General features: G+C 55.1%; 1 protein-coding gene across 2 annotated transcripts in view; it reads right to left on the reverse strand.

Moving 5' to 3' along the window:
• Positions 1-1,875: 1,875 nt before the first annotated feature.
• Positions 1,876-26,906, reverse strand: part of PRKCB (protein kinase C beta) — a 115,102-nt gene continuing 90,071 nt past the window's right edge. Inside the window, exons 9-17 of one of the 2 annotated variants that reach the window (XM_054391334.1) lie at positions 25,387-25,533; positions 21,011-21,184; positions 19,119-19,210; positions 18,004-18,066; positions 17,152-17,290; positions 13,579-13,659; positions 13,203-13,310; positions 12,127-12,267; positions 1,876-2,028 (exon numbers count right to left, since the gene is read on the reverse strand). In XM_054391334.1, the coding sequence (XP_054247309.1) occupies positions 1,876-2,028; positions 12,127-12,267; positions 13,203-13,310; positions 13,579-13,659; positions 17,152-17,290; positions 18,004-18,066; positions 19,119-19,210; positions 21,011-21,184; positions 25,387-25,533 (1,098 nt within the window). Of the gene's footprint in view, positions 2,029-6,826; positions 6,986-12,126; positions 12,268-13,202; positions 13,311-13,578; positions 13,660-17,151; positions 17,291-18,003; positions 18,067-19,118; positions 19,211-21,010; positions 21,185-25,386; positions 25,534-26,906 lie in introns of those variants that run through there. The other variant, XM_054391333.1, reaches the window with a different exon arrangement.

Consider the following 26,906-nt stretch of genomic DNA (forward strand, 5'->3'; position numbering starts at 1 on the left):
TGCTTCTGTCTGATCCTGCTTCACCTTACCCATCTTTGCCAGCTCCTGCCTGCTTCTGTCCATCTCTGCCTGCTCCTGCTAGCTTCTGCATGACCTTTACCCATCCCTGCCTACTTCTGTCAGCTCCTTCTATCTCTCTCCCACTCCTGCCTGCTCCTGCCAGCCCCAGCCCTCCCGCAGGGCACCGCTATGGCACAGCACAGCATGGCACAGCACAGCTGCCTTACAACCAGCTGCTGGAATTGTCTCTTGAATTTGGTAGGTGATGTGGTAGGTCCTGGAATCCCTGATTAAAAGCCCCAGGACTTCTGGCTGCAGCCAGGTAAATCGAGATGCCCATGAAACCGATGGGTGCGGAGGCTTTGAGAGAAGAGCAGAGGGTGGGAAGTAGAAAAGTTGCTTTTACAAATAGCCCTCAGTGCAGCCCCAGTGCAGCAGGGCTGTGTCCCCAGGTGGTGAATTGTAAAACCCCAGCCCACAAAGGTGGCTTTGTTTTGGTAGAAGGTTCAGATCCCTCCCAGAGCTGCTTGCTTCCACCAGCGAAGAGGCAGGAGGAAGGTCGATGAGGGTGCTGACAGAGTGTATCAAAACTGCAAACTGTTCCAGATGTTAAAAAAGCCCCCAACCCCCCACCCCCCACCTCTCACTTAGAAAAAAAAGGGGGTGCTCCCATTTACAAGAAGTGACGTGGAACTGGTCTGGAGTGGGGATGAGGGTGGGAGGAGGGGGATGGCTGAGTGTAGGAAGGGCTAACGGTGAGGGGTTGGGCGTGCAGGGGTGGGTGAAGGAGCCAGGTGGATCCTATATACAATGCATTGAAAAATAGATGTCTATAAGCAGACTTTTCCACACTGACCAAAGGTATCCATGTCTGGAACAAAAGGCTCCTCTAAGACAAGCTCACAGTCATTGCAAGCTTCGGCACAAGGCTTTAAGATATCAACCATGCTTAGCATTCCACAGACACGACTGGGGGCGGGGGGAGGGTCACAGGGATCTCAGCATCCCAGCTCCCAGAGTCCCAAGGACTGCAGCAATTTGGGATGGTTTCTGTTTCAAAGAACCCCTGCTGGTCACAGAGTCACAGATTGCATCGGGTTGGAAGGGACCCTTCAACGGTCACCCTGTCCAACCTCCCTGCAGTCAGCAGGGACACTTCCAACTAGATCAGGCTGCCCAGGGCCACATCAAGTCTGATCTTAAATCACAGAATGGTAGGGGTTGGAAGGGACCTCTGGTGATCATCCAGTCCAACCCCCCCTGCCAAAGCAGGGTCACCTAGGGCAGGTCACACAGGAACACATCCCGATGGGTCTTGAAAGTCTCCAGAGAAGGAGACTCCACAACCTCTCTGGGCAGCCTGCTCCAGGGCTCTGCACCCTCACAGCAAAGAAGTTTCTCCTCATGTTGAGGTGGAACCTCCTGTGTTCCAGTTTGTACCCATTGCTCCTTGTCCTATCACTGGGCACCACTGCAAGGAGCCTGGCACCTTCCCCCTGACACCCACCCCTCAGATATTTACAGACATCGATCAGATCCCCTCTCAGCCTTCTCTTCTCCAGACTAAACAGCCTCGGTCTCCAGGGCCAGGGCCTCAACCACATCCCTGGGCAGCCTGTTCCAGTCACCACCAAACCCGATTCCCTAGAAGCACAACCGCCTCCTGACCCAGACCCCCTCCAGCCACACCTCCAGCGAGGGAAACCAAGCTAGCGAGTGACACAGACACGGGCAGGCTCCTACAGAAGCAGTGGGGGACGTGTGTCTGCTCTGCTAACCCCGGAAGACTACTGTTGGTATGTACAAGGAGATGTGGAGCTGGGGATGGCGAGGAGAGGGCGGGCGGCGGCGGGGCGGCGGCGGGGCGGCGCCGCTCTACACGTTAATGACGAACTCGGGGTTAGTGTAGGAGAAGCCTGCAAACTCGTTCTGGTCCAAGTTCATGATGAAGAGTTTGTCCGTGGGGGTCAGCTCCACCGGCTGCCGGGTGAACTCCTTGTCGAAGTTGGAGGTGTCTCGTTTGTCCTTCTGTTGGGAGGGAGAGCAGAGAGTTAGAAAGAGGCTGGCGGCGCGGCTGAGCCGGAGAACCGGCAAGGGAGCGGCGCCAGCGCCCACCGGGGCACGGCCCGGAGAGCTCTGATGTCTCCAGGGAAGCTGCTCTCTTGATCACAGGATCACAGCATGCTAGGGGTTGGAAGGGACCTCCAAGGATCGGAGTCCAATCCCCCCCCCGCCAGAGCAGGACCATGGAATCTAGCACAGGTCACACAGGAACACATCCAGGTGGGTCTGGAAAGTCTCCAGAGAAGGAGACTCCACAACCTCTCTGGGCAGCCTGTTCCAGTGCTCTGGGACCCTCATGGTGAAGAAGTTCCTCCTCATGTTGAGGTGGAACCTCCTGTGCTGTAGTTTATATCCATTGCCCCTTGCCCTATCACAGGGTGCAACTGAGCAGAGCCTGTCCCCTCTCTCTTGACATCCAGTCCTCAAGGGGCTCTGCCAACCCCAGGGTAGCTCTCTTGCCCCCCAAGCATCATGCCCAGCACTGAAGATCTCCATCCTGATTTCTACAGCTGCTGCAGATGAGGAGCACCCCCCCAGGCAAGAACAGCAACACAAAGGACCCTACCACCTCAGGCAACAACACAGCACCAGTTTGACACCTTCAAGCACACAACCAGAGAGGAAGGGGACAGGATGAGAGCAGAGTATCAGGAAGGGCTGTGGTGGTCCCAGGCTGAGCATCCTTCCTGTCCTGGGAGCTGCAAGAGAGACCAAGAGAGCAGCTGCCCAGCATATAACCCCCCTCACTGCAAAGAGAGGCTGTCAGCACAGGGAAGCAGGGGGCCTGGGGGAAGCCTCAGAATGGAAGCAGGTTTGCAGAAAGCCACCAGCTGTAGGAGCTCCTCTGGCTTTAAGCTTCAGAGCTTTGAGAGACTGGAGGGTAGTGCTGCTGCTCCAGGGTTGTCTGCTGTCTCCACACAGCAGTGGAGAACCTGAGGACAAAAATTCCACATCTGCAACCTCTGATCATTTTCATTTCCTCAGAACAACTTGGCAGCTGCAAGCCAGAATAAAAGGAGGAAAGAAAAGGCAGTTAGTGTCTGGATCACCAAGGCTAACCTGCTTGTGGGAGGGCAGAGCCCTTCCACCAGGGGACATTTTATAGATGGCCCAGACATGGCCCAGGTTAGGTGTGTTCTGGCTGGGGAGGGCTATGGTGCCTCAGCTCAGAGGGGAACCAGAGCACTGAAGATACAACAGAAGCACCCAGGAGCCTCCATCAGCACAGAACACCCAGCAGGTGCTCTGCTGGGGCAGAGCCATCAGCACCTTCACACCTTAAGCAGGGCCATGGACAGAATATGGCCAAGAGCCAGGTCCTCCCTGCCCTCCTCCTGCCAGTCCAGTTGCATCACATCACATCTGTAACTGGATTGAGACTCTGGAGATGAGCCCCAACACCAGCAGTGGACCAGGACCTCCATGGCTGCTTGGAGACTATTTGCTGCAAGAGGGATCCATTGGGATGGCTTCAGCCTTGGGGGAAACACCAGAGAGCCAAGGGTGGCCGAGAGGAGATGAGGTGAGAATACAAACGGGGCTGGAGCTCAAGGACCAACGAGAAGGAAGCCAGGAGAAGAGTCAGGATGTGGCATCAAGCTAGTGAGGCTTTGTGCAGCAGTGGTGCTCAGCACACAGGTGTCCCAGCCTGTCCCCAAGCAGGAGCTGGGTCTCTGCCTTCACTCTTGGGCCAGTGACACATGAAGCTGGCACAGTCCCACAGAGAAGGAAGAAGAGGTAGATCTGGGGACAGGAGTGAGGAAGGACAGAGAGGGTGAAGGAGCCAACTTCAGGTGCAGAGTTCTGCCAGGCAAAGGGTGAAGTGGTTGAAATAGAAGCGTGAGCCCACCTCGATGGATGGCAGAGTCCTTCTGGGATGAGAGGAGCTGGTGTGGAGCAGAGGCACAGCCCTTTGCTGGGGAGGACCTTCTGAAGTGGTTCCACAGGTCTTGCAGCCCCAACACATGCAGAAAGCAGCTGATGGTGGCACCAGGCTCCTGCCCCAATCTCAGAGGGATCCTGAGCTGACCAAAAGGTTTCTGAAGTCCACATCCATCCAGACCAATGTGCTCCAAGTCAACACCATCCCACCAAGCCAGGAGCTCCTGAGCTGGAGTGCTGTGGGATGCTGCAAAGGGGAATGAACATCTACATCTGCTATGGTGCCTCTGTGCTGCCCAGCCCTTTGAGTGGCCTCTGGTGATGGGACAAGAGAGGGAGGCTGCTCAGCCTGGGCCCCCCAGGTGAACCAAATCTCCTGCTGCTTTTCTGGAAGCAGCAAGCTCTGGCCCAGGCTGGGATGTGCCTGGGGGAGGGCTGGGGGTGCCCAGCAGCACCAGGAGAGCCCAGCTGCCAGTGCAGCAGGGTGGGGTTTGCTGGGTTCTTACCTTGAGTTTGGCCTGAAATTGGTGGCAGTTTGGCCTCTGCCAAGGATGATGACGAGTCTGGGAGAGGGTAGGGGACAGCTACATGAATCTGGTGAGCAGGGAGAGGGGAAGGCAGGGAAAGTCAAGGCTGAAAGTGCCTCCACCAAAGGGGCATGCCAAGGAGCATGAGAGGGACTGTGGGCTCCTGCATGCTCAGGGCAGTTTGGACATGTCTGGTCCAGAACAGTTTGTGCCTGGACCACAGGGCTGGGAATCCTCCTTGGGCACCACTGAGCCCCTTCTTGGATGCAGAGCTCTTGGGGGGGGATCCTGGGGAGCATCTCCAGCTGATGCCATCGGTGCCACTGTTTGGTGCCTTCCAGAGCAATCCTGCAGCCCAGAGGGTGTCCATGGGAGAAGGGAAACTCTGGACATGCTTGGGAGGGAGGTTCAGAGGGACCTGGGATCCCTCTTGAGGAGCAGCTCCCGATGGCTCCTCGGAGAGCCCAGAGCAGCCCTGAGTCCCCAGCACCTGTGGCATTCCTGCTGCAGCCTCCTGGCATCCAGAGCATGCGCCGCAGCTGTCTCCAACCATCCAAGGCTTCTGGAAGTCCCCAAGCACAGAGCTCTGCTGGCCTCCTGGGAGGGTGTCCTGATGCCCCAGAGCATCCATGCTCTGAGGGACAGCAGAGAGAAGCTCCTTGCCCTGGCCACGCTGGAGGGAGCAGGTGGCTGGCTGTGAGGCAGGAGGTGGCACAGGAGCCATGGGTTGATGGTTGCACCAGGCTTGGGAGATGCCTTCAGTCCCACCTTGGGGCTTGGGCCATGACTCCAGTGGTGGTGCAGGAGGCTGTGCTGGGATGTAGGATGCTGCCTGCACTCCTGCCTGTGCTGCTGTCTGTGCCTCTGCTTGTGCTGCTGCTGCGGTGTTGCCTGCACTGCTGCCAGCACCCCTGCCCATTCAAGTGCTGTGCTGCTGCCTGCATGCCTGCTTGCATTGCTGCTTGCACTCCTGCCTGCACTGCTACCTGCACCACACCCTCAGGCAGCAGCTCCCAGCCCTGGGCACACTGCAGGCCTGACTCCCAGTGCTCACCTCTGAGTGCAGCCTGGTCACTGCCACACAGGTGCAGGTTCCTTTGGTGTCATTTCTCACTTTTTATTTTATAATCAGTATTGAGGAAAAACTAAAAATCCAAACTAAAATCACCCCAGCAATGGCACAGTACAGAGCAGATCCACACCCAACAGCCCATGGCCACCTGCAGGGCAGCACAGAAGGAAGCTGCAGGACTCAGAATGTCCCAGGAGAAATTCATCCCTCCTGGAACCTTCTTTTCTTTGATGCCAGCAACCAAACTTGGGCCCAGTTAAACATCCAGTGGCAGAAAGTGGGACTAGAAGTGGAAAGAAGTTTCTTTACAAGCTTCAAGACCAGAACCCACAACACTGTTCAAGGTTCAATAGTATCCTGAGGGTGTTCAGCCCATTTTTGACACATTTAGAGCACAGGCAACAAACTCAACACATTCCTTTGGCATTTGAAAAGAAGAAAGTTTTGCTCTGGAGACTGAGAGGATGTGCTCAGTATTAGAGTGACCATGGACTTGGAAGGATCTGCAGCATCTCCATCAAACTTCCCAGCTGGATATGGTTTCCTTTTAAAAACATCTGACTTGAAAACTGCACCCTCAGGAGAAATCTTTGCAAACAGACAATAATTTATCCCTGAGGATTCCTCACTGCTGCTGAAGGCCCAGTGAACTGCCCCTGCCCAAAGCTGCTCAAGGATGAGGCCATGAAGGTGAAGGCTGCTGTGGTGTGCTTCCAAAACCCACAGAGAGCAGAAGGGGCCAGAAGTGGCTTTTCAGCTCTGTGGGGTCACTGCTCAGCTCTGGGGCGAGCTGAGAGGCTGAGCCAGCAGGGAGAAGCTTTGGTAAAAACTCTTCCTTGTCACTGAGGCTAACCATTAACTGTTCATTATTACTAAAAAGACCTGAATATGGAATATTCTTATTCTAATAGACTAAGACTATTGCATCAAAGGACTAGAACAGGAAGAGCAGGAAGCAAATCCCACGCTGCAGAGGTTCCTCCTCAGCGTCACAGCTCACCCCTCTCCGCTTCACCTCTGTTTGCACAACAAACTCTGCTCCTTCTCTGTGAGATGCCAGGGAAGCACATTTTCAGTGCCTCCAGCACATCACCCACCCTTCAGGCACACCCCACATTCCTCTGAAGACACCTCTGGCTCTGGAATATGGTCACTCTAGTCGCAGTACTAAAGAAAACAAAACCCAACCCCGAACGCAAGTTTTGCACTGGACAATGTCACCACGACAGCAGCTGGGACTGCAGGGGGGAGAGGTGCAGGGGTGAGGTCTACTCAAGCAACTTTAGCTCTTGGCTTCAGCTTTAAAAAAATCAGAGTTAACAAAGGTAAATCCTTCGAATTCTGACTGGTCAATGTTGCTGATGACTTCCTGGTCAGGAGGTGTGAGCACGGGTGGATGGCGAGTGAAAAACCGGTCGAAGTTCTCAGCATTGCGGCCACACTAGGAGAGGGGAAGAGAAGAACCATGGTGGGTGGAGAGAGCAGCCTGGGGAGGGGGCTGCAGCCACCCACCCAGCCTCAACACAAGGGCAGAACAGCTGGCAGCTTGCTTAGGTTGAGGTGATGGCATCTCGTGGCACGGCTGGAGACCAGCAGAGCCCTCCAGGCCTTGCAGGAGAGGGATGGGATGGGATGGGATGGGGATGGGATGGGGATGGGATGGGGATGGGATGGGGAGGGGAAGGGAAGGGGATGGGATGGGATGGGATGGGATGGGATGGGATGGGATGGGATGGGATGGGATGGGATGGGATGGGATGGGAGCAGTCCCCTGCTGTGGTTCCCTGCCTGCACACAGCATTGTTCCATAGAATCGTAGAATCAATTGTTTCAGTTGGAAATTACCTCTAGGGTTGAGTCCAACCATCAACCCACCACCACCACAGTCACTAAACCATGGCCCCAAGTGCCATGGCCACACATTTCTTGAACCCCTCCAGGGATGGGGCCTCCACCACCTCCCTGGGCAGCCTGTTCCAATTCCTGACCACTCTTGCAGCAAAGAAATCTTTCCTCATGTCCAACCTAAACCTGCCCTGGCACAATTTCAGGCCATTTCCTCTCCTTCTATCACCTCAAACTGGGGAGAAGAGACCAACTCCCATCTGGCTCCTTTCAGGGAGCTGTAGAGAGCAATGAGGTCTCCTTTCAGCCTCTTCTTCTCCAGGCTGAACCACCCCAGTCCCCTCAGCTGCTCCTCACCAGCCCTGTTCTCCTGACCCTTCACCAACTTCACTTCTCTGGACCTGTTCCAGCCCCTCAATGTCCTTCTTGGAGGAAGGGGCCCAAAACTGAGCACAGTACTCAAGGGCTTTCTCTCTGCCTATACCACACACAGAGCAGCTTCTTCTGAATGACCCCTGGGCTTTCACCCCCCCACTCACCCAGACCTCCAAACCAAACAAGGTGAACACAGTGCAGACCAGGTCACCAGGAGGGTACCCAAAATGAGCCTTGAGCTGGGAGGCTTTTCCTGCTGTAGGACCATAGCTTTCATCTCTCTCCTATGACCAAAGCCACCTTGCTGCCCAACATACTGAAAATATCAGCTGAATAATCAGAGGAGACTCTCAGAGCAAGGCTTCACAGGAACCTGAGGCTGCCAGAGCAACTCCTGACTCCACTATGAGAGGAGATCATAGAATCCTGGAATGGTTTGGATTGGAAAGGCCTTTGGAGACCATCTACTCCAACCTCCCTGCCATGGGCAGGGACAGCTTCCACTAGACCAGGATGCTCAAGTCCTCATCCATCCTGGCCTTGAACACCACAGGGGTGTTCCACAACCCCCCTGGCCAACCTATTCCAGAGTCCCACCGCCCTCACACTGAAGAACTTCTCCCTAAGATCCAGTCTAAATCTGCTCTCCTTCAGCTTCAAACCATTCCCATGTTTGATCTTGACACATCCATCACCTATCCCCCAGCATGCTCCTGCCCACTGGTGGTCTCCTCAATCCTTAAACCTCATTTCATTTGGGAATTTCCTCTGCAAACATCTGAGCTCACCTCCTAAAGGCTGCAACCAAGGCTAGAGCACAGCCCATGCAGGAGCAGTGGAGTTCTGGCACCCCCAGCTCGAGGAATGGCACCTCAATATTAATTAATTCAATGCAGTTAAGGGGAAAATTAATTTATGCAATTAACAATTATTAGATTAAAAGCAGCTCCTACAAGCAGTGTCCTGTTGTGAGCAATCCCATGCTCTGCTCTGTGATTTCAATGCCTTCCAAACGAGGAGACTTTGCAAATCACCAGGCTGCATGGAAAGTAAAGGAGTAATTAGAAAGCCAAAACAGCAATTATCTCCGTGTGAGCAGAGAAAGCAGGCACTGGAACTCCACTTCCCCAGCTAGATGCAGCCCCACCAAAGGATTGTTCTGCAGCAGCCAAATCAGGGAGCAGCCAAGCACAGCCCTGTGTCAGAGCTGCTGAGGTTCTGCAGAGCCCAAGACAACCCAGCCCCTGCTCTGTCTCGTTAGCACCTCTGTGATAAAGGTTAATCAAGCACAGGGCAGGAGGCAAGACAGGAGCTCCCAGGGCTGTCATGCAGCTCTGGGGACGTGAACGCCCCAGCAGGCTGAGGAACCATTCTGCTGCTGGTGGAAAATGGTGCAGGGTGCTGGGTTGCTGCCCCTTCCCTATTCCTGGCTGGGGAGGTACAGAGAGCCCCTCACTATCTGCAGAGATGTCACAGAATCATGGAATTGTGGTGGTTGGGAGAGACCTTTCAGGTCATGGAGTCCAACCCTTACCCCAGCACTGCCAGGGCACCACTAAGCCATGGCCCTCAGCACTACATCTCCACAGCTTTGAAATCCCTCCAGGGATGGGAACTCCACCACTGCCCTGGGCAGATTGGGCCAGGCCTTGACAACCCTTTTGGGGAAGAAATTGCTCCTCATGGCCAACCTAAACCCACCCCAGGGCAGCCTGAGGTCATTTCTTCTTATCCATTCTATAGAAACGTGGCCAAAAAACCTGTGGGTGCTCGAGAAGAGATGACTGACAAAGATGCTTCTGTGGAGAGTGGGTGCTGGTGGGGACCACCCTCTGGGGAGAGGTGTGGAGAGCTGCCCACCTACCTGCTCTCCAACAGGACCTTCCCAGTGCCTCCACAGCACTCCCTGCACCCATCCAGCCACAGCATGGGAGGATTCGTGCCACTTGAGCAACGAGAAATGAGGAGGAGTGACTCCTCCTGAGCAGCAGAATTTGTGGACACGAGGCTGAGGACATCTGGGACCTGGCTCTGCTCATCTCAACTTGTGCTGGGGACTGAAGTGCTCTGTTGAGCCCACCATTCCATATTTTGGAATAACTCATTTATTATTCCATGGTTGGAGACTCTGGCATGCAATCACTGCAACCTTATCTTCAGAGAGGCCAATTGAAAAGAGAAAAGGGCAGGGAGGGGGGAGGAAGGGGAGGGGGAGAAAGAAGATTTCAGGCAAGGTAAAGAGCCAGGCTGGCACAAACACTATCTCCAGGAGCACTCCAGCCTTCTGTGCCCAGCTGAAGGTCAGCATCAGTAAGCAGCATCTCTCCTCCTGACCCACCCAAGCACATCATGAAGGTTCCCAAGCCTGCATTTCCAGCCCTGTGCTGCCCTGAGCTGTGCTCCCAGCTGGCACCCGAGCAGCTGAAGCACTGCTGCCGAAATATCAGCTATCAGCAGGTACCTGAGTTGTCTTAATCCTACCTAAATCCTCAGTCTACTGCTCCTACCTTCTGCTAATCTCCCTCTGCTATCAAACAACTTGTCCCCAGCAGCAGCCGCCGGGTGACACGCGACAGACGGCAGCTCCCCATCCCTCTCCAAGGGCTGGCATCAAAGGGATGTTTCAGGAAATCAGACATTGAAAGCAGGACAGAATTTGCACATTTTTAAAACATCAAGCCAGGAGGAAAGCACTTCTGACAGAACTGAGTCGTTGTTTGACTGGGAAACACCAGACACCAACACGAAGGCACAGCCCAGGGCGGGCAGCAGCCCCGGGGCCCTGCCCAGGGAGAGAGGACAAACATGGAGCAGGGACACAGCCACAGCTTCATTGGCAGACAAACACAGAGGGGAAAGGGCTGGAGTCTGGGATTCCAGGAGAAATGGTTCCTGCAGGGCAAGCCCCTCAAAGCCCTAGCTCAGCCCTCCCAAGGAGGTGCAGCTGTGCAGCAGCAGCCCCCAGCACTGGAGCCCACAGCCCTCGTGTCTCAGTGTCCTTTGCACAAACACCAGAGCCACTCTGAGCCAACAGGCCCTGCACCACCAGCCCCAGATACTTCTGCACTGCTGCACCTCCACAGCCCTCTGAAACAATTCCTGCATGGTCTGGTGGAGACCCCATTCCTGCCAAGGGGAAGGACAGCAGGAGCCAGCTGGACCTCTCTGCCAACACACCACAGAACCTAAGAATTGTTTCAGTTGGAGGAGACCTCTGAGACCATTGACTTCAACCATCAACCCAACACCACCAGGGCCATTAAGCCATGTCCTGAAGTGCCATGTCCATGCATGTCTTGAACACCTCCAGGGATAGTGACCCCACCATGAACAAGCCTGAAGGACCTGGCCCACTGTGGAGGAAACCAGACACAGCTGTGACCCTGCCAGTCCCAACACTGACAAACAGAAATAAAATCCCAAACTGGCTTGAGTGGGAAGCGACCTTCAAAGGTCACCTAAACCAATCCCCCTGCAGTCAGCAGGGACATCTGCAACTAAAGCAGGTTGCTCAGAGCCTCAACCAACCTCGTCTGCAATCGTTCCAGGGACAGGGCTTCTCCCACCTCTCTGGGCAGTATAGAATTCCAGGGGGATAACCCTGTCCTTGAGTCAACATAGTGACTGCTGCCTGTGAGTCCTCAGGTCACTGACCTGGAGCACCCCAACATGCTCAGGGTCATACCAAGAAGCCCAAGCACCACAGCCTCCAGGCTTCAGCATGAAGCTCTGTGGCTTCATGTGGCTCTGTCTTGGTCCACCACTGCCACAAGCAGTGCATGGGCAGATGTCACTGCAAAGATGCTGGACCAAGTCAAGTCAAGTCAAGTCCTCCTCCTTTATGACAAAGACCTCTGAGATGAGTGCTGCCTCCAGGCCATGCTGCTGCTGGCAGCTCAGCTCGCCCTGCTCCCAGCTCACACAGCATCTCCCTGCCTAGCAGAGCCTGTCTCAAAGCAAGGCAGCCAGCCAGGTTCTCCTTGCTGTGGAGCTCCTCTCTGCCCACATGTGAGCCAGGCTCCAGCCTTCCACCACCTCACCTTGGAGAGAAGCTGTTGGGTGAGACACTGCCAGCTTGGGCAGACCAAAATAAAGCCTGGATGAAACAAATGAGAGAGACCTGTTCAGCTTGAGAAGAAAGGGGGAACAGAGAGAACGGAATCCAGGAGCTAAACTCGTGGAGCTTCTACCCCTGCAAGTCAGAGCCAGCCGAGGCACCCGAGGGCTCTCCTTCCAGCGCAGCAGCCTGGTGCTGCCTGGGCAGAGAGCGATGAGAAGCAGCCCCTGGGTGCTGCACCTCCCCCCGGAGCAGGGGCAGGGCTGTGCAGGAGAGAGCAGGGTGGGGAGCAGAGGCACACTTACAGCCTTGGGCTTGAAGGGGGGCTGGATCTCCTTGCGCTCCAGCTTGTCCCAGTCGATGTAGCGGAAGAAGGCGTGCTCCTTGATGTCGCGCTCCCCCTCGGGGCCGCAGCCCAGCCGCTTCGCAGGGTGCTTGGTCATCAGCTGCGGAGGAACAGGCAGGGAGTCACAGCAGCCTCCTGCTTGGCACACGCCAAACACAGCTCTAGGATCAGCCAGCCCCACCCTCACCCCAGGTCACCACCAAGCCATGGCCCCCAGCACTACATCTCCACGGCTTCGGAACCCCTCCAGGGATGGGGACTCCAGCACTGCCCTGGGCAGCCTGGGCCAGGCCTTGGCAACTCTTTCAGTGAAGAAATTGTTCCTCATGGCCAACCTAAACCTCCTCTCGGGCAACTTGAGGCCGTTTCCTCTTGTCCTATCACTTGTTCCTTGGGAGAAGAGCCCCTCCATCCCTCTACTCTACACTGCCCCAATGAGGACACATCTGGAGTCCTGGGTCCAGTCCTGGGCTCCCCAGTCCAAGAGAGACAGGGAACTACTGCAAAGATCCAGCAGAGGGGCCTGGAGCATCTCTGTGAGGAGGAAAGGCTGAGAGCCCTGGGGCTGCTGAGGCTGGAGAAGAGCAGCCCCAGAGGGGATCTGATCAATGCTCAGCAAGAGATAAAGAGTGGGGGGCAAGAGAGGCTGGGCCCAGACTCTTGCCAGTGGTACCCACAGACAGGACAAGGGGCAGAGGGCACAAACCGGAACCCAAAAGGGCTCCATCTGAAGACAAGGGGAAACTTGTTTGGTATGAGGGTGCTGGAGGCCTGGAGCAGGCTGCCCAGAGAGGTTGTGGAGTCTCCTTGTCTGGAGAACTTCCAGCCCCACCTGGCCACTGTGATCCTGGGCAAGCTGCTGTGGGTGCCCCTGTTTTTGGAGGGGGTCTGGACTGGATGATCTCCAGAAGTCCCTTCCAGCCCCACCATGTTTGGCTTCTGTGAGGAGAGGCAAGGAGAACCTTGGACCCCCCTCACACTGTGCCCAGCAGTTTCACTTCTCCCCCCTTCCCAAACCCCCAGGCCAGCCCTTACCCCTTTGCAGATTGCCACTGCCTCCTTGGACATGGACTTGGGGTAGGCTACGTTGTGCTCCATGATAGACTGGAAGAGCTCATCTTCATCTTCTCCCTCAAAGGGAGCCTACAGCAAAGCAGACAGAGGGTCAGAGGCATGTCTTGGTCTTTGAGCTCCTGCTTGCTCCTGTGATCCTCAGCCACTGGATCAGCCTCAGCCAGGCCATGACTTGTGCCTCAGCATCTCCATCCCCAGGGCTGCATCCACAGCTTCACCTCCAGCCCTCAGGAGATGAAGCCCCACAGTGTGGCAGCAGCAGAGCAAATCACAGGGCAGCAGGTGCTCACAGTGGAATTTCACACAGTCCCAGAGGAATCAATTAAAACTCAATTACCTGGCCAGCCAACATCTCATAGAGCAGGACTCCAAATGCCCACCAGTCCACAGACTTCCCATAGGGCTGATAAGCAATGATCTGGAAACAAGACAAGCAGCAGCATTACACTCCCCATGGCACAATGCAAGCTCATTTCAGGCTGCAATCCAGGTCAAAAAGGACCAGGTTACTGCGAGATTTGCAGTCATGAAGAGAACACTCCACAGGCAACAGCTTCAGCAATGGCCAAGAACCACCAGCCCTCAGATGTGCATTAAACATGAGGAAAAACTAGAGGATTTGCTGTGATTTGGCTCAGATTCAGCCTGATGCAGACAAAACTTCAGCATGCTGGTTGTGCTCTCCCAGACTGGTCACAGCCCAGCAGGCTGGAGCAGCAGCAGGAGCTGCTCTTTTTCACCCTGATGGACTCTAGGGTTTTTTTTACCCTATTTACTGTAGTTTGAAGTAAGAGTCTGACCCTCCATGGATGGTGCCTGGCCCCTAAAAACAGACTCACAGCACATGGATGGTCAAACCCCTCCACATACCAACCTGCCTCTGCCTCCTGCTACTGACCTGGCCAGGCTGCATAGCTGGGCAGAGGAACCTCATGAGGTTCAACATGGACAAGTGTAGAGTACTGCAACCCTGCCTCCACAGAGCAACTGACCTCAGCTGGGTGTGTGGGTTGGGGTACCTACAGCTGAACCCCACTAGCAAGACCTCATGTACAAGACCAAGACCTGATGGAGAAACATTTCCAGCCCTGGAAGGGTCCCACAACACTTCCCATGGCCTCTCTGCTGCTTGGATCTCTGTGTCCTTTGGCTCAGGGCTGCAGTGGGATGCTAGGTCTGCACTCTTGGCCTGGGGCTGCTGCCTAAAGGCAGCCCCCTCCATTCCTGCTCTTCATGCCAGGGGTCCCTCAACCCTGCATCCCACCCAGGTTGTGACAGGAAGTTGCAGGGTCTGAAGGGGAGCAGAGACAGCTCCAACTCAGGGACCACAGGAGGAGCCAGGCTCCCACAGGCACCTTTCTGCTTTGAAGGGTCCTTCCAGGTCTAGTTTCTTCACTGGGTTGCTGCTGATGGGCCTCACTTCAGCATTTGGGGTTTGACAGCCTTGGGCTTTGCCATTTGCTACGTGATGCAAAGCAACAACAACGTGATTTATTCATCCTGGTGACAGTCCTGTGCTGCAGAGCCTGGCCTTGTGCTGCAGAGTCCAGGCCTGAGCTGCAGAGCCCAGCCTTCTGCTGCAGAGTCCAGGCCTGAGCTGCAGAGTCCACATCTGTGCTTCAGAACCTGTGTCTGTGCTGCAGAGTGAGGTCCTGCACTGCAGAGTCCAGGCCTGTGCTGTAGTCAGGTCTTGTGCTGCAGAGTCAGGTCCTGTGCTGCAGAGTCAGGTCCTGTGCTGCAGTCAGGTCTTGTGCTGCAGAGTCAGGTCCTGTGCTGCAGAGTCAGGTCCTGTGCTGCAGTCAGGTCCTGCACTGCAGTCAGGTCCTGCACTGCAGAGTCCAGGCCTGTGCTGCAGTCCTGCTTTCCAGCACAAATGCAAATCCTGTGCTGCTGGCAGAACACCTTCAGCAGCCCAGCCCAGAGGTCTGCTCCTGCCTTCCTGCCCCTGCTCCTGTCAAGGCTCCAGTTCTACAGCTCCCACCAATGCCTGTGACCTCCAGAGTCCTTGTGTTCAGCCAAAGGACCTCCAGTGGACACTGGACCTGCACAGTGTCCAGCAGAATGCAGCCATGAGGTACATCAAGATGTAGCTCAGGTGCCTCCATCCCACCTGAGAAGAGATGAGCTCCATGATTACAGAACAAGACCAATGTCTATCTCCTCTTCTGCCCTGGTCCTGGTCCAGCCACACATCCAAACCAAGTGACACAACACTGACAGTGTCCTACAACCAGACCTGACCCTTCCCAGCTTTCAGCTCTGAAATTCCTCAACTGAGTGCCCTTGAGGTTCCTCCTCCTTGTTGTGCAGCTGATTCCTGAGTGCCCTGGGAGGTGTAGCTGTGAACTGTCCACACACAGAGGCCTTGGAAGAAAGCAGTGCTTGAAGGAGATGCTCACAGAGGAGCAGTCCCTGCAAAGTGAAGTTGCTGACTGCCCCTTGGGGAAGGTCAAAGCCCAGCAGCTGAGGAACATGTTGTGTTCAGAGGCAGTCACACGTGCAGGGTCAGAACCTGTCACCTTGGCACACAGAGCTGTGCCTCAGACTAGAAAAAGCCCTTAAAGTGGGTCAGGCAGACCACAGGACATCCTTACCCTGAAGACATGTTGGCTTGAGAACATTGCAGCTTCCTAACAGCAGGCAGCAGGGGCCAGCAGAAGGGCCCTGGAGCAGAGCCACATGCAGAGACCTTGGCTCTGCCATGGCTTGGCCACCCTGCAAGAGACCATGCCAGGATCACATCCCCCTTGTGCTGTTTACAACACAGGGGATGTGCCCATTGACTCCTGGAGGGCTTTGATAACTGTCATGATCTGCATCCTAATTTCCCATTTTCTGTTATTTTGGGGAAAAAAAACCCCAAACAAACATTCAGAGCAAGGAGAAGAAAATAAGAGCTGGAGTGACACTGCTGAGGCAAACACAGAGAGAAGTGGTCACTTGTCCTGCTTTGGAAGAGGATTAATCACACTCAGCACTGAGCCATGCACCAAGAGAAGCCTAATATCCATCTTGGTGGGACCAGGATCTCCAGCACACATTTAAATGAGTCATTAAAGACCTCCCTGGCTGCAGCCAAACACAAGCTGGTTCGTGTGCAGGCACATCCATGTCCTAGCAGAGAATCTCTCTCTCTCTCTCTCAAGGATTTAAATGAATAAATATGAACCTCATCACTCCAAATTCAGCAGAGAAGGTTCCAGAAGGATATTTTTATGTTGAAGGAGTAGAGGATTTAGGAACAGTTTCCTACCTGGGTGTCATCAGCCTGCCATTAAACTGCACCCAAGGAGCACCTCATGTAGGGTCACATCACAGAAACAATACCCAGATCCAAAGTGACCCAAAGCTGTGGGTGGGGAGGCTGTCCCCAACAGACACAAGGCCCTGTGCTGGATGTAGCAAGCTGGAGAGACCTCCACTTCCCATGGGAATATTATCCACTCCTAATCCCATTTCTCCCACTGCTCATGTTGTGCTGGAAGCAGCTGTCACACATGGTGATGGCAAAGCTGAGCTCCTGGGCTCATCTTTTCCAGGAGCAGGGAAGCATGTGAGGAGCAGCCCTGGGTGGGTTTGAACTTGCCAAGGATGGACAGGCACGGTGACAGCAGTGTCACAGGCACGGATAAATCACCCAGAGAGGGAACAGACTGCAGGGAGAGCAGCAGGGAGGACGGGAGTGCAACCAGAGGAGCAGCTCCAGCACTGCTGCTCCTTTCATGATAGCCCTTGGGGGGACAAGGGATGGACAGAGCTGAGGGGATGAAGCTTCCATGTTGCTGGTGAACTCACTCCTGTCCCTGGTCCTCTCAGGAAGATGCACAAAGCAAGGTCACCCCATGGAAAAGAGCATCAGCCAGGCTGCCTGATGCCTGTGCAGCACCTGCTGCCTCTCCACATGCCCTACCTCGGGTGCAATGTAGTCTGGGGTGCCACAGAAGGTCTTGGTGGTCACCCCGTCCCAGATGTTCTCCTTGCACATGCCAAAGTCAGCAATCTTGATGTGCCCCTCACTATCCAGCATCACATTGTCCAGCTTCAGGTCTCTGCAAGGAGGAGGTAAAACCCAATGAGACAAAGACCACCTGGGAAGCCACCAGCCAAAGACACCAGTTGCCCAGCTCCAGGTGCTCTCCTGGGAGTGAGCTCTGTCTTTGGCTCACACCCAGACTCTTTGTAGGACAACTTCTGGGGGGAATGAGTGAGACTAAGTCAGGGACCCATCAGGATGAAGAGGGACCCATCAGGATGAAGAGGGACCCATCAGGATGAAGGGTTTGTGCTTCTTTTAATCCACAGGAGCACCATGCTGTGCAGGTCACTTTGTGTGCCAGTGGCACCCTGGGGTACCTGAAGAAGAGTGTGGGCAGCAGGTTGAGAGAGGTTCTCCTTCCCCTCTACTCTGCCCTGGTGAGACCACATCTGGAGTACTGGGTGCAGTTCTGGGCTCTCCAGTTCAAAAAGGACAGGGACTTGCTGGAGAGGGTACAGGAAAGGTGTTTAAAAGCCCCCTGGGTGTGGTGCTGAAGGACATGGTGGGACTGTGAGCTCTAGCTGAGGATCTCAAAGGTCTCTCCCAGCCTCAACAGTGACACTAGGAGGCTCCCAGCTCTGTTCTGACTGTGTGGACCCAACAGGGACCTGCCAGACCCCATCTGTGGGCCCTCCAGAGAGGTGAGCCCCATGTCACTGGGCTGGGGGAGACCTGGCTGTGGCTGGAGGTCTTGGGGAGGAGAGGCAGGAGAACCTGCTCACCTACCGATAAATGATGCCTTTGCTCTGCAGGAAGAAGAGGCCAATGGCAATTTCTGCTGCATAGAATCTGAAATGAGAGGAGGGAAAGGCAGAGGGCAATGAAAGGAGATGAATCAAAATGGAACCTCCTCAGCCCCATCACACTGAAGGGAACATGCTGGCCACACATGACCAGAGGGTCAAGACAGCCACAATGTGAGACCACCAGGTGAGTACCAGGCAATGACACAACTCCCTCTGCAAGCATCAGGCAGGGATGTGACCTTCCTGCTGGGGGTTAGCAGAGGACTGCCACTCCTTCTGACACAAACTCTCATGAAGGAGAGCTGGGATCTGGGGTACTGAGTGCTGGTAACGTGGCTGGAGAAGTCACTTGTCATCTCAGGGAGGCTGAGGAGGTAACAGTCACTGCCTCTGCTTTCTCCAGAGAACACTCTGGGTCTTGGAGGAATCTGCCTGGGTCACAGAATCATAGAAGGCACTGGGTTGGAAGGGACCTTCAAAGGTCATCCAGTCCTGCAGGCAGCAGGGACATCTGCAACTAGAGCATATTGCTCAGAGTCCCATCAAGCCTGACCTTGAAGGTCCAAAACACCTCATCAAAGCCACCCAGGGGTTCAAATCCTCCCAAACTCTGCTCATTGGGGTTTTTAATTAAGCATCTGAAAGCTCTGCAAACACCTCCTGCTCTGCCCATAATACCAAAGCAGGAGCCAAGCCCCAGCAGTTAATACTCAGCTTGGGAACCCCAGCAGAGGAGGCAAAGACTCAACATTCCTCTCACACCCTGGGAAGGACACAAGGCAGGACAGAGGTGTGCTGGCAGCAGAGCAGCTGGGAGCTTGCTGGGCTCTGCTGGTCCCTTTCAGGAAGCCTCCAAACCTCCCTGCCTGGTGCTTCTATGAGGATCAATGACCTTAGCTACCAACGAGTGCAACGTACCCCGATGCTGAGCTGGGGGCACCAGCACCCTTGGGCATCAGGCAAAGAACCACCCTGCACCTTCAGGTTCCTTCTGCCCTCCCTTTGGGCACCACAAAAGCCTGTGGCTTGAGCTACATGACAAAGGGACACCAAATACCAAGCCTGAAGGTGCCAGAGCAGGGCTGCTGCACTTACACAGCGTGGGGCTCCTTGAACCTGCCGACCTGCTGGATCTGGTACATCAGGTCCCCACCATTGACGTATTCCATCACGAAGTACAGGCGGTCCTGCAGGAGAAACAGCCCACACAGTCAGCAGGGAGGCTGCAGGGGGGCAGCACTGGGGACCAAGGCACCTGGCAGGCCTCTCTTCTTCATGGCAAACGTCCCAGGAAGCCAAAGCGTCCCAGGAAGCCAAAGGCATCCCTGGGCTCGCCCGAGCCCTGGACCATAGAAGGAAAGATACAAAAGCTGGAGCCCTGCCAGAGCTTCAGCTCTGCAGTGTTCTAGAATAATCCACAACATTGCCTCTCACTTCCTCCTTAAGTCAATCACAGAGTCGTTTCAGTTGGAAAAGATCCAAGATCATGAAGTCCAACCTTCAACCCAACCCCACCATGGCCATCAAACCATGTCCCCAAGTGCCATGGCCACAGGGTTCTTGAACAGCTCCAGGGATGGGGACTCCACCACCTCCCTGGGCAGCCTGTACCCATCCCTGACCACTCTTGCAGGAGAACTTTTTCCTAATCTCCAACCTAAACCTGCCCTGGAGGTTTCATTAAACTTCCCCTGCTTTCAAGACACCAAAGGCAAGGAGCCCAGAAGATGTGCAGTTGTGCTACCATAACAAGGGCTGGAGGTCCTGGGGTCATCAGCTCCTCCAGCCCAGGAGCAGCACAGCCTGGCCATGCACAGGTCACCCTGGCAGCAGAGTGACCTCAGGAGAATCAAACATGGCACTGAGGAGGCAACCAGGCCATGTGCAACATGTGGGATGGAGAACTTGGAGATTTTTGGCTTCTCAGATGATTGGGAATTTCAGAGCAAACCCCTCTGTGACTGCCTCTGCCAAGGCACCAGTCCAGCTCAGCAGGAGGCATGGGGCCAGCAAAGTCACCTTCAGCAGTCACCACCACCCCAGTCACCCTGTGACAGCCACTGGGGAGCCAAGCAGCTCTCTGCAGCTGCTGCCTAAATATATCCCTCGGCTGCAGGGAGGAAGAAGGTTGAGGAGATGGTCTCTCAAAGCAGCCAGCTGAGCTCCAAAAGCAGGATCTGAGCTTTCCTCATTTGGGTGGAGAAGAGAATGCTTGGGAGGGGGAAAAAATGTGATGAATAAAGCAGGCAGATGGCTGGGCAGGCTGTGAGACAGGGATGGGCATGGAGAGCTTTCCTGGCTCTGGGCTGCAGCAGGAGAGGATGGGGTCTGCCCGAGAACAGAGCATCACTGAGCATGGAAATGTCCTCTGCAGAGCCTTGCATGGAGCTGGTACCACATCCCTCTCCCTGGGCAGCCAAGGCACAGCTCCTGGGGCCCACTCCAACACCCTCCTCCTGTTACAGAACCACAGACAGGATCAAATTGGAAGGAACCCTCAAAGGTCATCCTGTCTGACCCCCCTGCACTCAGCAGGGACACCTCCAACTGGATCAGGCTGCCCAGGGCCACATTGAGTCTGATCTTGAATATCTTCAGGGCTGGGGAGTCAACCACAGCCCTGGGCAGCCTGTTCCAGTGTCTCACCACCCTCACTGTACAGAACTTCCTCCTGATGTCCAACCTAAACCCTGCTCCCTGAGGCTCCCTCACAGCCCAATGCAATTTGTGAAGCTGTGGAGAAGCTAAAATGTGTGACCAGAGCAGAAGTTGCTACAGCTCCATGCACAGAGCTCCTGGGCCACCCTGCAGCCACCCCAAGAGACACTGGTCCTGCCATAACTGATGCCACTGGTTCCCTAGAAGAGGAAAGGTCACCACTGAAGCCAAGTGACTAAGATCCATTTTGCAGCATCTCCTTGCTCAACATTCAGGCCCCACCCAGCAGGTCCCCTTTGCCCAGGGTCAGGTGTGGCACCAGCACTCACCATGGTCTGAAAGCAGGAGTGGAGCTGGGTCAGGAAGGGAGGCTTCCCAGAGAGAGCCAGGACACGTTTCTCCACCATGGTGCACTCCACATCATCATCCTGGATGACAACATCCTTCTTCAGGATCTTCACAGCATACAGCTCATCTGTGCCCTTCCTCTCAGCCAGCATCACCTGCAGGAGGAGAGCACAGGGATCTGCATTGCTCCATGGCCAGCAGATCAAAGTCACAGCTTGCTCATCATCCCATGGCTCCCAGCAGAACCCTGAAGAGACATTCTGGAGCAGAAAGCTACCAGTGGTATTCCCAGAGCATGGAGGAGCCTCGAGTCTAACAAGTGACACAGCTCCTTCCTGGCCACCACCTCACCTGGAGGAACCCAGCCCAAGGATCTCTGAGCCACAGACCACCTGACCTCAGGGTCAGTCCTTGCTTTGGCACCTTCAGGGTGCAAACAGCATTGGAGGGAAGCATCAAGAGCTTGAACACAGAGCCCATCAAATGATGAAGTGGCAGAGAGCCAGTAGCTAGGCACTGGCATGCAAACAGCAGCCAGATTTTCCCTGCCTCACACCCACAACACACACTGATCAAAACCCAGCTCCCCCCCAAAGCTGCTCTCAGCCAGGGGAATCCATCTAACCCCCCATTTCAAACCAGCTTCACCCATCTGCAGCCTGCTTTATGACAACACCTGGGGTGTGCTGCTTCTGCTGGTGCAAACTTCCCTTGTTAATCCCCTCAGCCCCAGGGAGGATCCCCAGCCCCACCACCATGCTCCAGCACCAGGAGCTGCCCCTCAAGGAGCTGCCCCTCAGGCTGCTGGCAAAAGAAATGGACTCTGACAGCATCTTTGCTTCCCACTTCCCCTCCTCACCCCCCTTTGCCACGTTAGATTTGAGAGCTCACTGGAAATTAATTCCTGTTTATCTGAAAGAGGCTGCAGAAATCCTCCAGCCATGGCAGGAGCAGGAGCTGGGGTGGTTGGAAAACAAATTACAAGGAGGCAACATCAGCAGGGTGGAACTGAGAAGCATTTCAGAGCGTGGCAGCCTGGCAGAGGAGACACCAGTGGGTCTCACAGAGGACTTCTGAGACAGGCTTTGTGTGGAGCCTGCAGCTCTGCCCTCCCTGATGACTCTGAGGCATTTCAGGTCATTGCCCCCATTTCTCCTCACTGCTGTTACAGGAGCTGAGAGCTACAGAGTCACCAAGCAGAGGTGCTAAGAAATGAGGCTGACTGGGAAGTGCTAAAAGCAGAGAGGCTTTGGCCACTGGAAGGTGGTGAAGAAAGAGACCCCTGGGGCAGCTGAGCCTGGAGAAGAGCAGCCCCAGAGGGGATCTGAGCAATGCTCAGCAAGAGCTAAAGGCTGGGGGCAAGAGGCTGGGGCCAGGCTCTTGTCAGTGGTGCCCAGGGACAGGACAAGGGGCAACAGGCACAGACTGGAACCCAGGAGGTTCTACCTGAAGACAAGGAGAAACTTGTTTGGTGTGAGGGTGCTGGAGCCCTGGGACAGGCTACCCAGAGAGGTTGTGGAGTCTCCTTGTCTGGAGAGCTTCCAACCCCCCCTGGCCATTGTGATCCTGGGCAAGCTGCTGTGGGTGTCCTGCTTTAGGAGGGGGCTGGACTGAGTGATCTCCAGAGGTCCCTTCCAACCCCACCATGCTGGGATTCTGAGTTGTGCTCTGGCCCCTGGGCACATGGATTCTGTGGCTTTTCCAAGCTGAACAAGCTCTGGGTCCCTCAGCTTCTCTTCTTAAGAGAGGAGAGTCAACAGACCAAGTCCCTGCCCATGTGTGCCAGCTGCCAGCCCTTCTGCCACACTGCCTACCCAGAGAGGGGAGGGAAGTGTTCCACAGCTTGAAGATCATCATCACAGGGCATGAGAATTGTCTCCCATTGCTCTGCAATCCAGAGTTGCAGAGGCAAGAGAATCAGCCCCACAAACTCCTCCAAGGCTGACAGCTGACAGCCAGGTCTGCTGTGGAGGTCTGAGCAGACCACACTACTGCACCTCCTCTCTTTCTGTTACAGCAGAGCCAGCCCAGGGTGGGCTGTGCCAACTGCTGCCTTCTTCAGGCAAGAACATCTCCCTCCCCATGCCAGCCCAATGGGGAACTGCCACCAGTCACAGCTCCTGGGGGCTCTGATGGGACACTCAGGACCTTCAAGGAGCCCTGAGGGCCTCCCTGTGTGTCCTGTCCTTGGGCTGAAGATGTTGAGGCAGAACCATGCAAAGCTGCAGCTTCTGAGCTGCTTTCCAAATCAGAGAACTTCTCCACCCCCTAAACCTTGCTGCCTGGCTCCATGGGACTCCATCTGCCAGCTGGCTCTCTGGAAAGCAGACTGCATTCCTCTTTTCATGGTTTGGTGCAGAAAAGGCTGATATTTAACTGGATTTATTCCTGTAATCCAGAATATTTCTTTGGGAATGCTCCAGCAGAGAGCTGGGAGATATTTTGATGGTGAGTGTAGAGAAAGTGAGTTTATCACACCCCATGAGGCCATCACCAAGCTGCTCCTGGCCCTGGATAGCCACAGAATCCCCAAATCCCAGCATGGTGGGGTCGGGAAGGACCCCTAGAAATCATCCAGTCCAACCTCCCTGCTCAAGCAGGGGCACCCACAGCAGCTTGCCCAGGATCACAATGGCCAGGTGGGGTTGGAAGCTCTCCAGAGAAGGAAACTCCACAACCTCTCTGGGCAGCCTGCCCCAGGGCTCCAGCACCCTCATGGACAGGCAGAGGGATGCCAGGGATGCAGGAGGGAGCTGTCACTGTGCCACCCTGGTGTCCCCACATCAAGGGACAGGCAGCAGGGTGCCAGGGATGCAGGAGGGAGCTGTCACTGTGCCACCCTGGTGTCCCCACAGACAGGGGACAGGCAGCAGGGTGCCAGGGATGCAGGAGGGAGCTGGGGAACACTGCCAGGCGCAGGCACACGTGAGGGTGAGGCTGCATCTAGCCAGAGCAGCCAATGTGCTGCTTTAATCAGCACTAATTAGCATATTTATAACATTCTGTTCCAGGGACAGTTTCTGTCACACATCCCTTACATAAGCCACCAGCCCCACTGAAGACTTTGCTAATGTTGCTCAAATTAAAAGAGAAAAGAGGTGGGGGGAGACCACAACCAACAGCACTGCCAGCTGCCAGGCACAGACCTGGAAAGGGATGAGGAGGGAGAGGAGAGGAGGGAAAACCACATGGTAGCAGGGATGTGTGGATGTGATTGAGTGACAGCAGCATGGGCACAGGGCAATCCTGCTGCCCCAGGCTGCCAAGCCACAGCAAAGAGGCAAAGCACAGAGGAACCTCAGCCTCCCCCTACCCATGGCAGCACCACTGGCACAGGAAACACAATAGGCTGATGCTCCTGGCATCCTCCTCCTGGCACAGATGTTTCGGCAGATCTCCAAGCTCTTCACTTTCAGAGAGGGAGCAAACACCCATCTGGAGAGGCAGGGAACCCCCAGGCTCAAACACTAGCAGCAGCAGCTGGGTTCAGCCCTTGTGCTCACCAGCTGATAGGTGAGCATCACTCCCTGGAATGTCACCAAGTGATGGGGGAGCATGGGTGAGAAATTCTTTCCATTGAGGCTGGGGAGACACTGGGACAGGGTGCCAGGGAGGTCACAGATGCCCCTCTCTGAGGGTGTTCAGGGCCAGGTTGGATGAGGCCTTGAGCAACCTGGGCTAGTAGAAGGTGTCCCTGCCCATGGCAGGGGGTTGGAACTGGATCACCTTTAAGATCCCTTCCAACCCAAACCAATCTATGAACCACTCTCTGGCATCCCCTCCTTACCTCTGCCACCCTCCCAGAAGCTGGGCCTGAAGGCAGAGCAATATTCCCTGCAATTCCCTACTCAGGGCAGTGTGGGACCAGCCAGCCCATCAGCAGGCACCAAGGGGGGCATACCTCCCTGCTGCCCTGGAATGTCTAAAGGAAATCCTGACCAAGTTGGCAAGCCCCCAGGAGAAAATGAAGGCTCCAAGGCACATCATTGGTAGAAGGATGAAATTCTGTTACCACTCAGAGCTGGTCTGGGAAGTTCATTAAACTGCTCATTTATATTGGTAATTAGCACAGGGAAAAATGGACACCCCACCCCCTCCAAAAAAAAAAAAAAGAGCTTTAAAGACACAGAACCCATCCTGCTTGCCAAGAGAGACCATCTGATGGTGGTGATGGTCTGACCAGACACCTCAGGTCTTCAGCTGTGCCACAGCCCAGAAAGGAGCCACCCTGGGCTCCCACTACCATGACACCAGAGCTGCCAGCCAGAGGACAGCCCACACTGCCCACAGCTCAGAGGTGCTGCAGAGGGGCTGGAGGCAGAGAGGACAAAGGCTGTAGAAGAAGGTTGTACTGCACCTTCCCAAAGCTGCCTTTGCCCAGCACCATCAGGAAGTTGAAATCCGAAAGCTTCATCCGATCTCTGCTGCCGTTGTTGTCAAACTTGGAGATGGCATTTGTGGTCTTCTCATCTGCAGCCTTGGACCCTGCTCCAATCTTGGCCCTCTGCAAGGATGTGGATGGGACAGGGACAAAAGAGAAGCAATTACTGAGAACAGTGTAGAGAAAGGTGATGAAACCAGCGAGTGGTGCTCCCCAGACCCCAGCTCCACCAGCTCAAACCTACCCTGAGCTACAGGCAAATTGTCAACCCCAACACCTTGCACTGCTCAGCTGCTTCCCAGTTAATCTCTGTGAGAGCAGAATTCCAGACTCCCAGCATGGCAGGCCTTGGAAGGGACCTCTGGAGCTCACCCAGTCCAACCTCCTGCTCAAGCAGGGCACCCACAGCAGCTTGCCTGGGGTTGCAGTGGCCAGGTGGGGCTGGAATCTCTCCAGGCAAGGAGACTCCACAACTTCTCTGGGCAGCCTGCTGCAGGGCTGCAGCACCCTCACACCAAGGAAGTTTCTCCTCCTGTTCAGATGGAACCTCCTGGGTTCTAGTAACTGGGAACCACAACTCCATTACCCCTCTCCCTGCAGCCAGCAGGACATGGCACTGTGATGCCCAGGGAGCTGCCCCATAACATGCTCTGCATCATCCCAATGACACAACAGAGCCTTAAATAAGCTGGGGAACAGAACAGGGCTAGCTGGAAGAGACAGAGATGTGGTGCTGAGGGTTCAGCACCAGACTTGGCAGCGTTAGACGATGGTCAGGTTTGAGGATCTTAAAAGGTCTTTTCCAACCCAAACGATTCTGTGGTTCCATAAACACCAGCTTATGGAGGCAGAACACAGGGCTGCTCACCCAGCCCCACCTCCACTGCTGGCTGACACTGAAGGGAGTTACCCTCCCGTGCCAGTTCAGGCTGAAGGGTGGAAGCCACAAACCCTCTGAATCACAGAACTGTCAGGGTTGGAAGGGACCTCAAGGATCATCCAGTTCCAACCCCCCTGCCATGGGCAGGGACACCTCACACTAGATCAGGCTGGCCAGAGCCTCATGCAGCCTGGCCTTAAAAACCTCCAGGGATGGGACCTCAACCACCTCCCTGGGCAACCTGTGCCAGTGTCTCACCACCCTCATGGTGAAGAACTTCTTCCTAACATCCAATCTGATGTTCCATTTTTATTCCATTCCCCCCAGTCCTATCACTCCCTGACACCCTAAGAAGTCCCTCCCCAGCTTTCTTGTAGGCCCCCTTCAGATACTGGAAAGCCACAATAAGGTCTCCTCAGAGCCTTCTCTTCTCCAGACTGAACTCTCTCAGTGTGTCCTCATAGGAGAGGAGCTCCAGCCCTCTGCTCATCCTCGTGGCCCTCTGAAGAACTCAGCCTGGTCAGCAGCTCTCCTCCTGCACCTCCCAGCAGCCTCAACCCCAATTAGCCTATTACAGAGCCTCACAACCCACCCCCCCCCCCCAATGTTTTAAACT

This window comes from Indicator indicator, chromosome 22, assembly GCF_027791375.1.
Source record: "Indicator indicator isolate 239-I01 chromosome 22, UM_Iind_1.1, whole genome shotgun sequence".
Lineage (NCBI taxonomy): Eukaryota > Metazoa > Chordata > Aves > Piciformes > Indicatoridae > Indicator > Indicator indicator.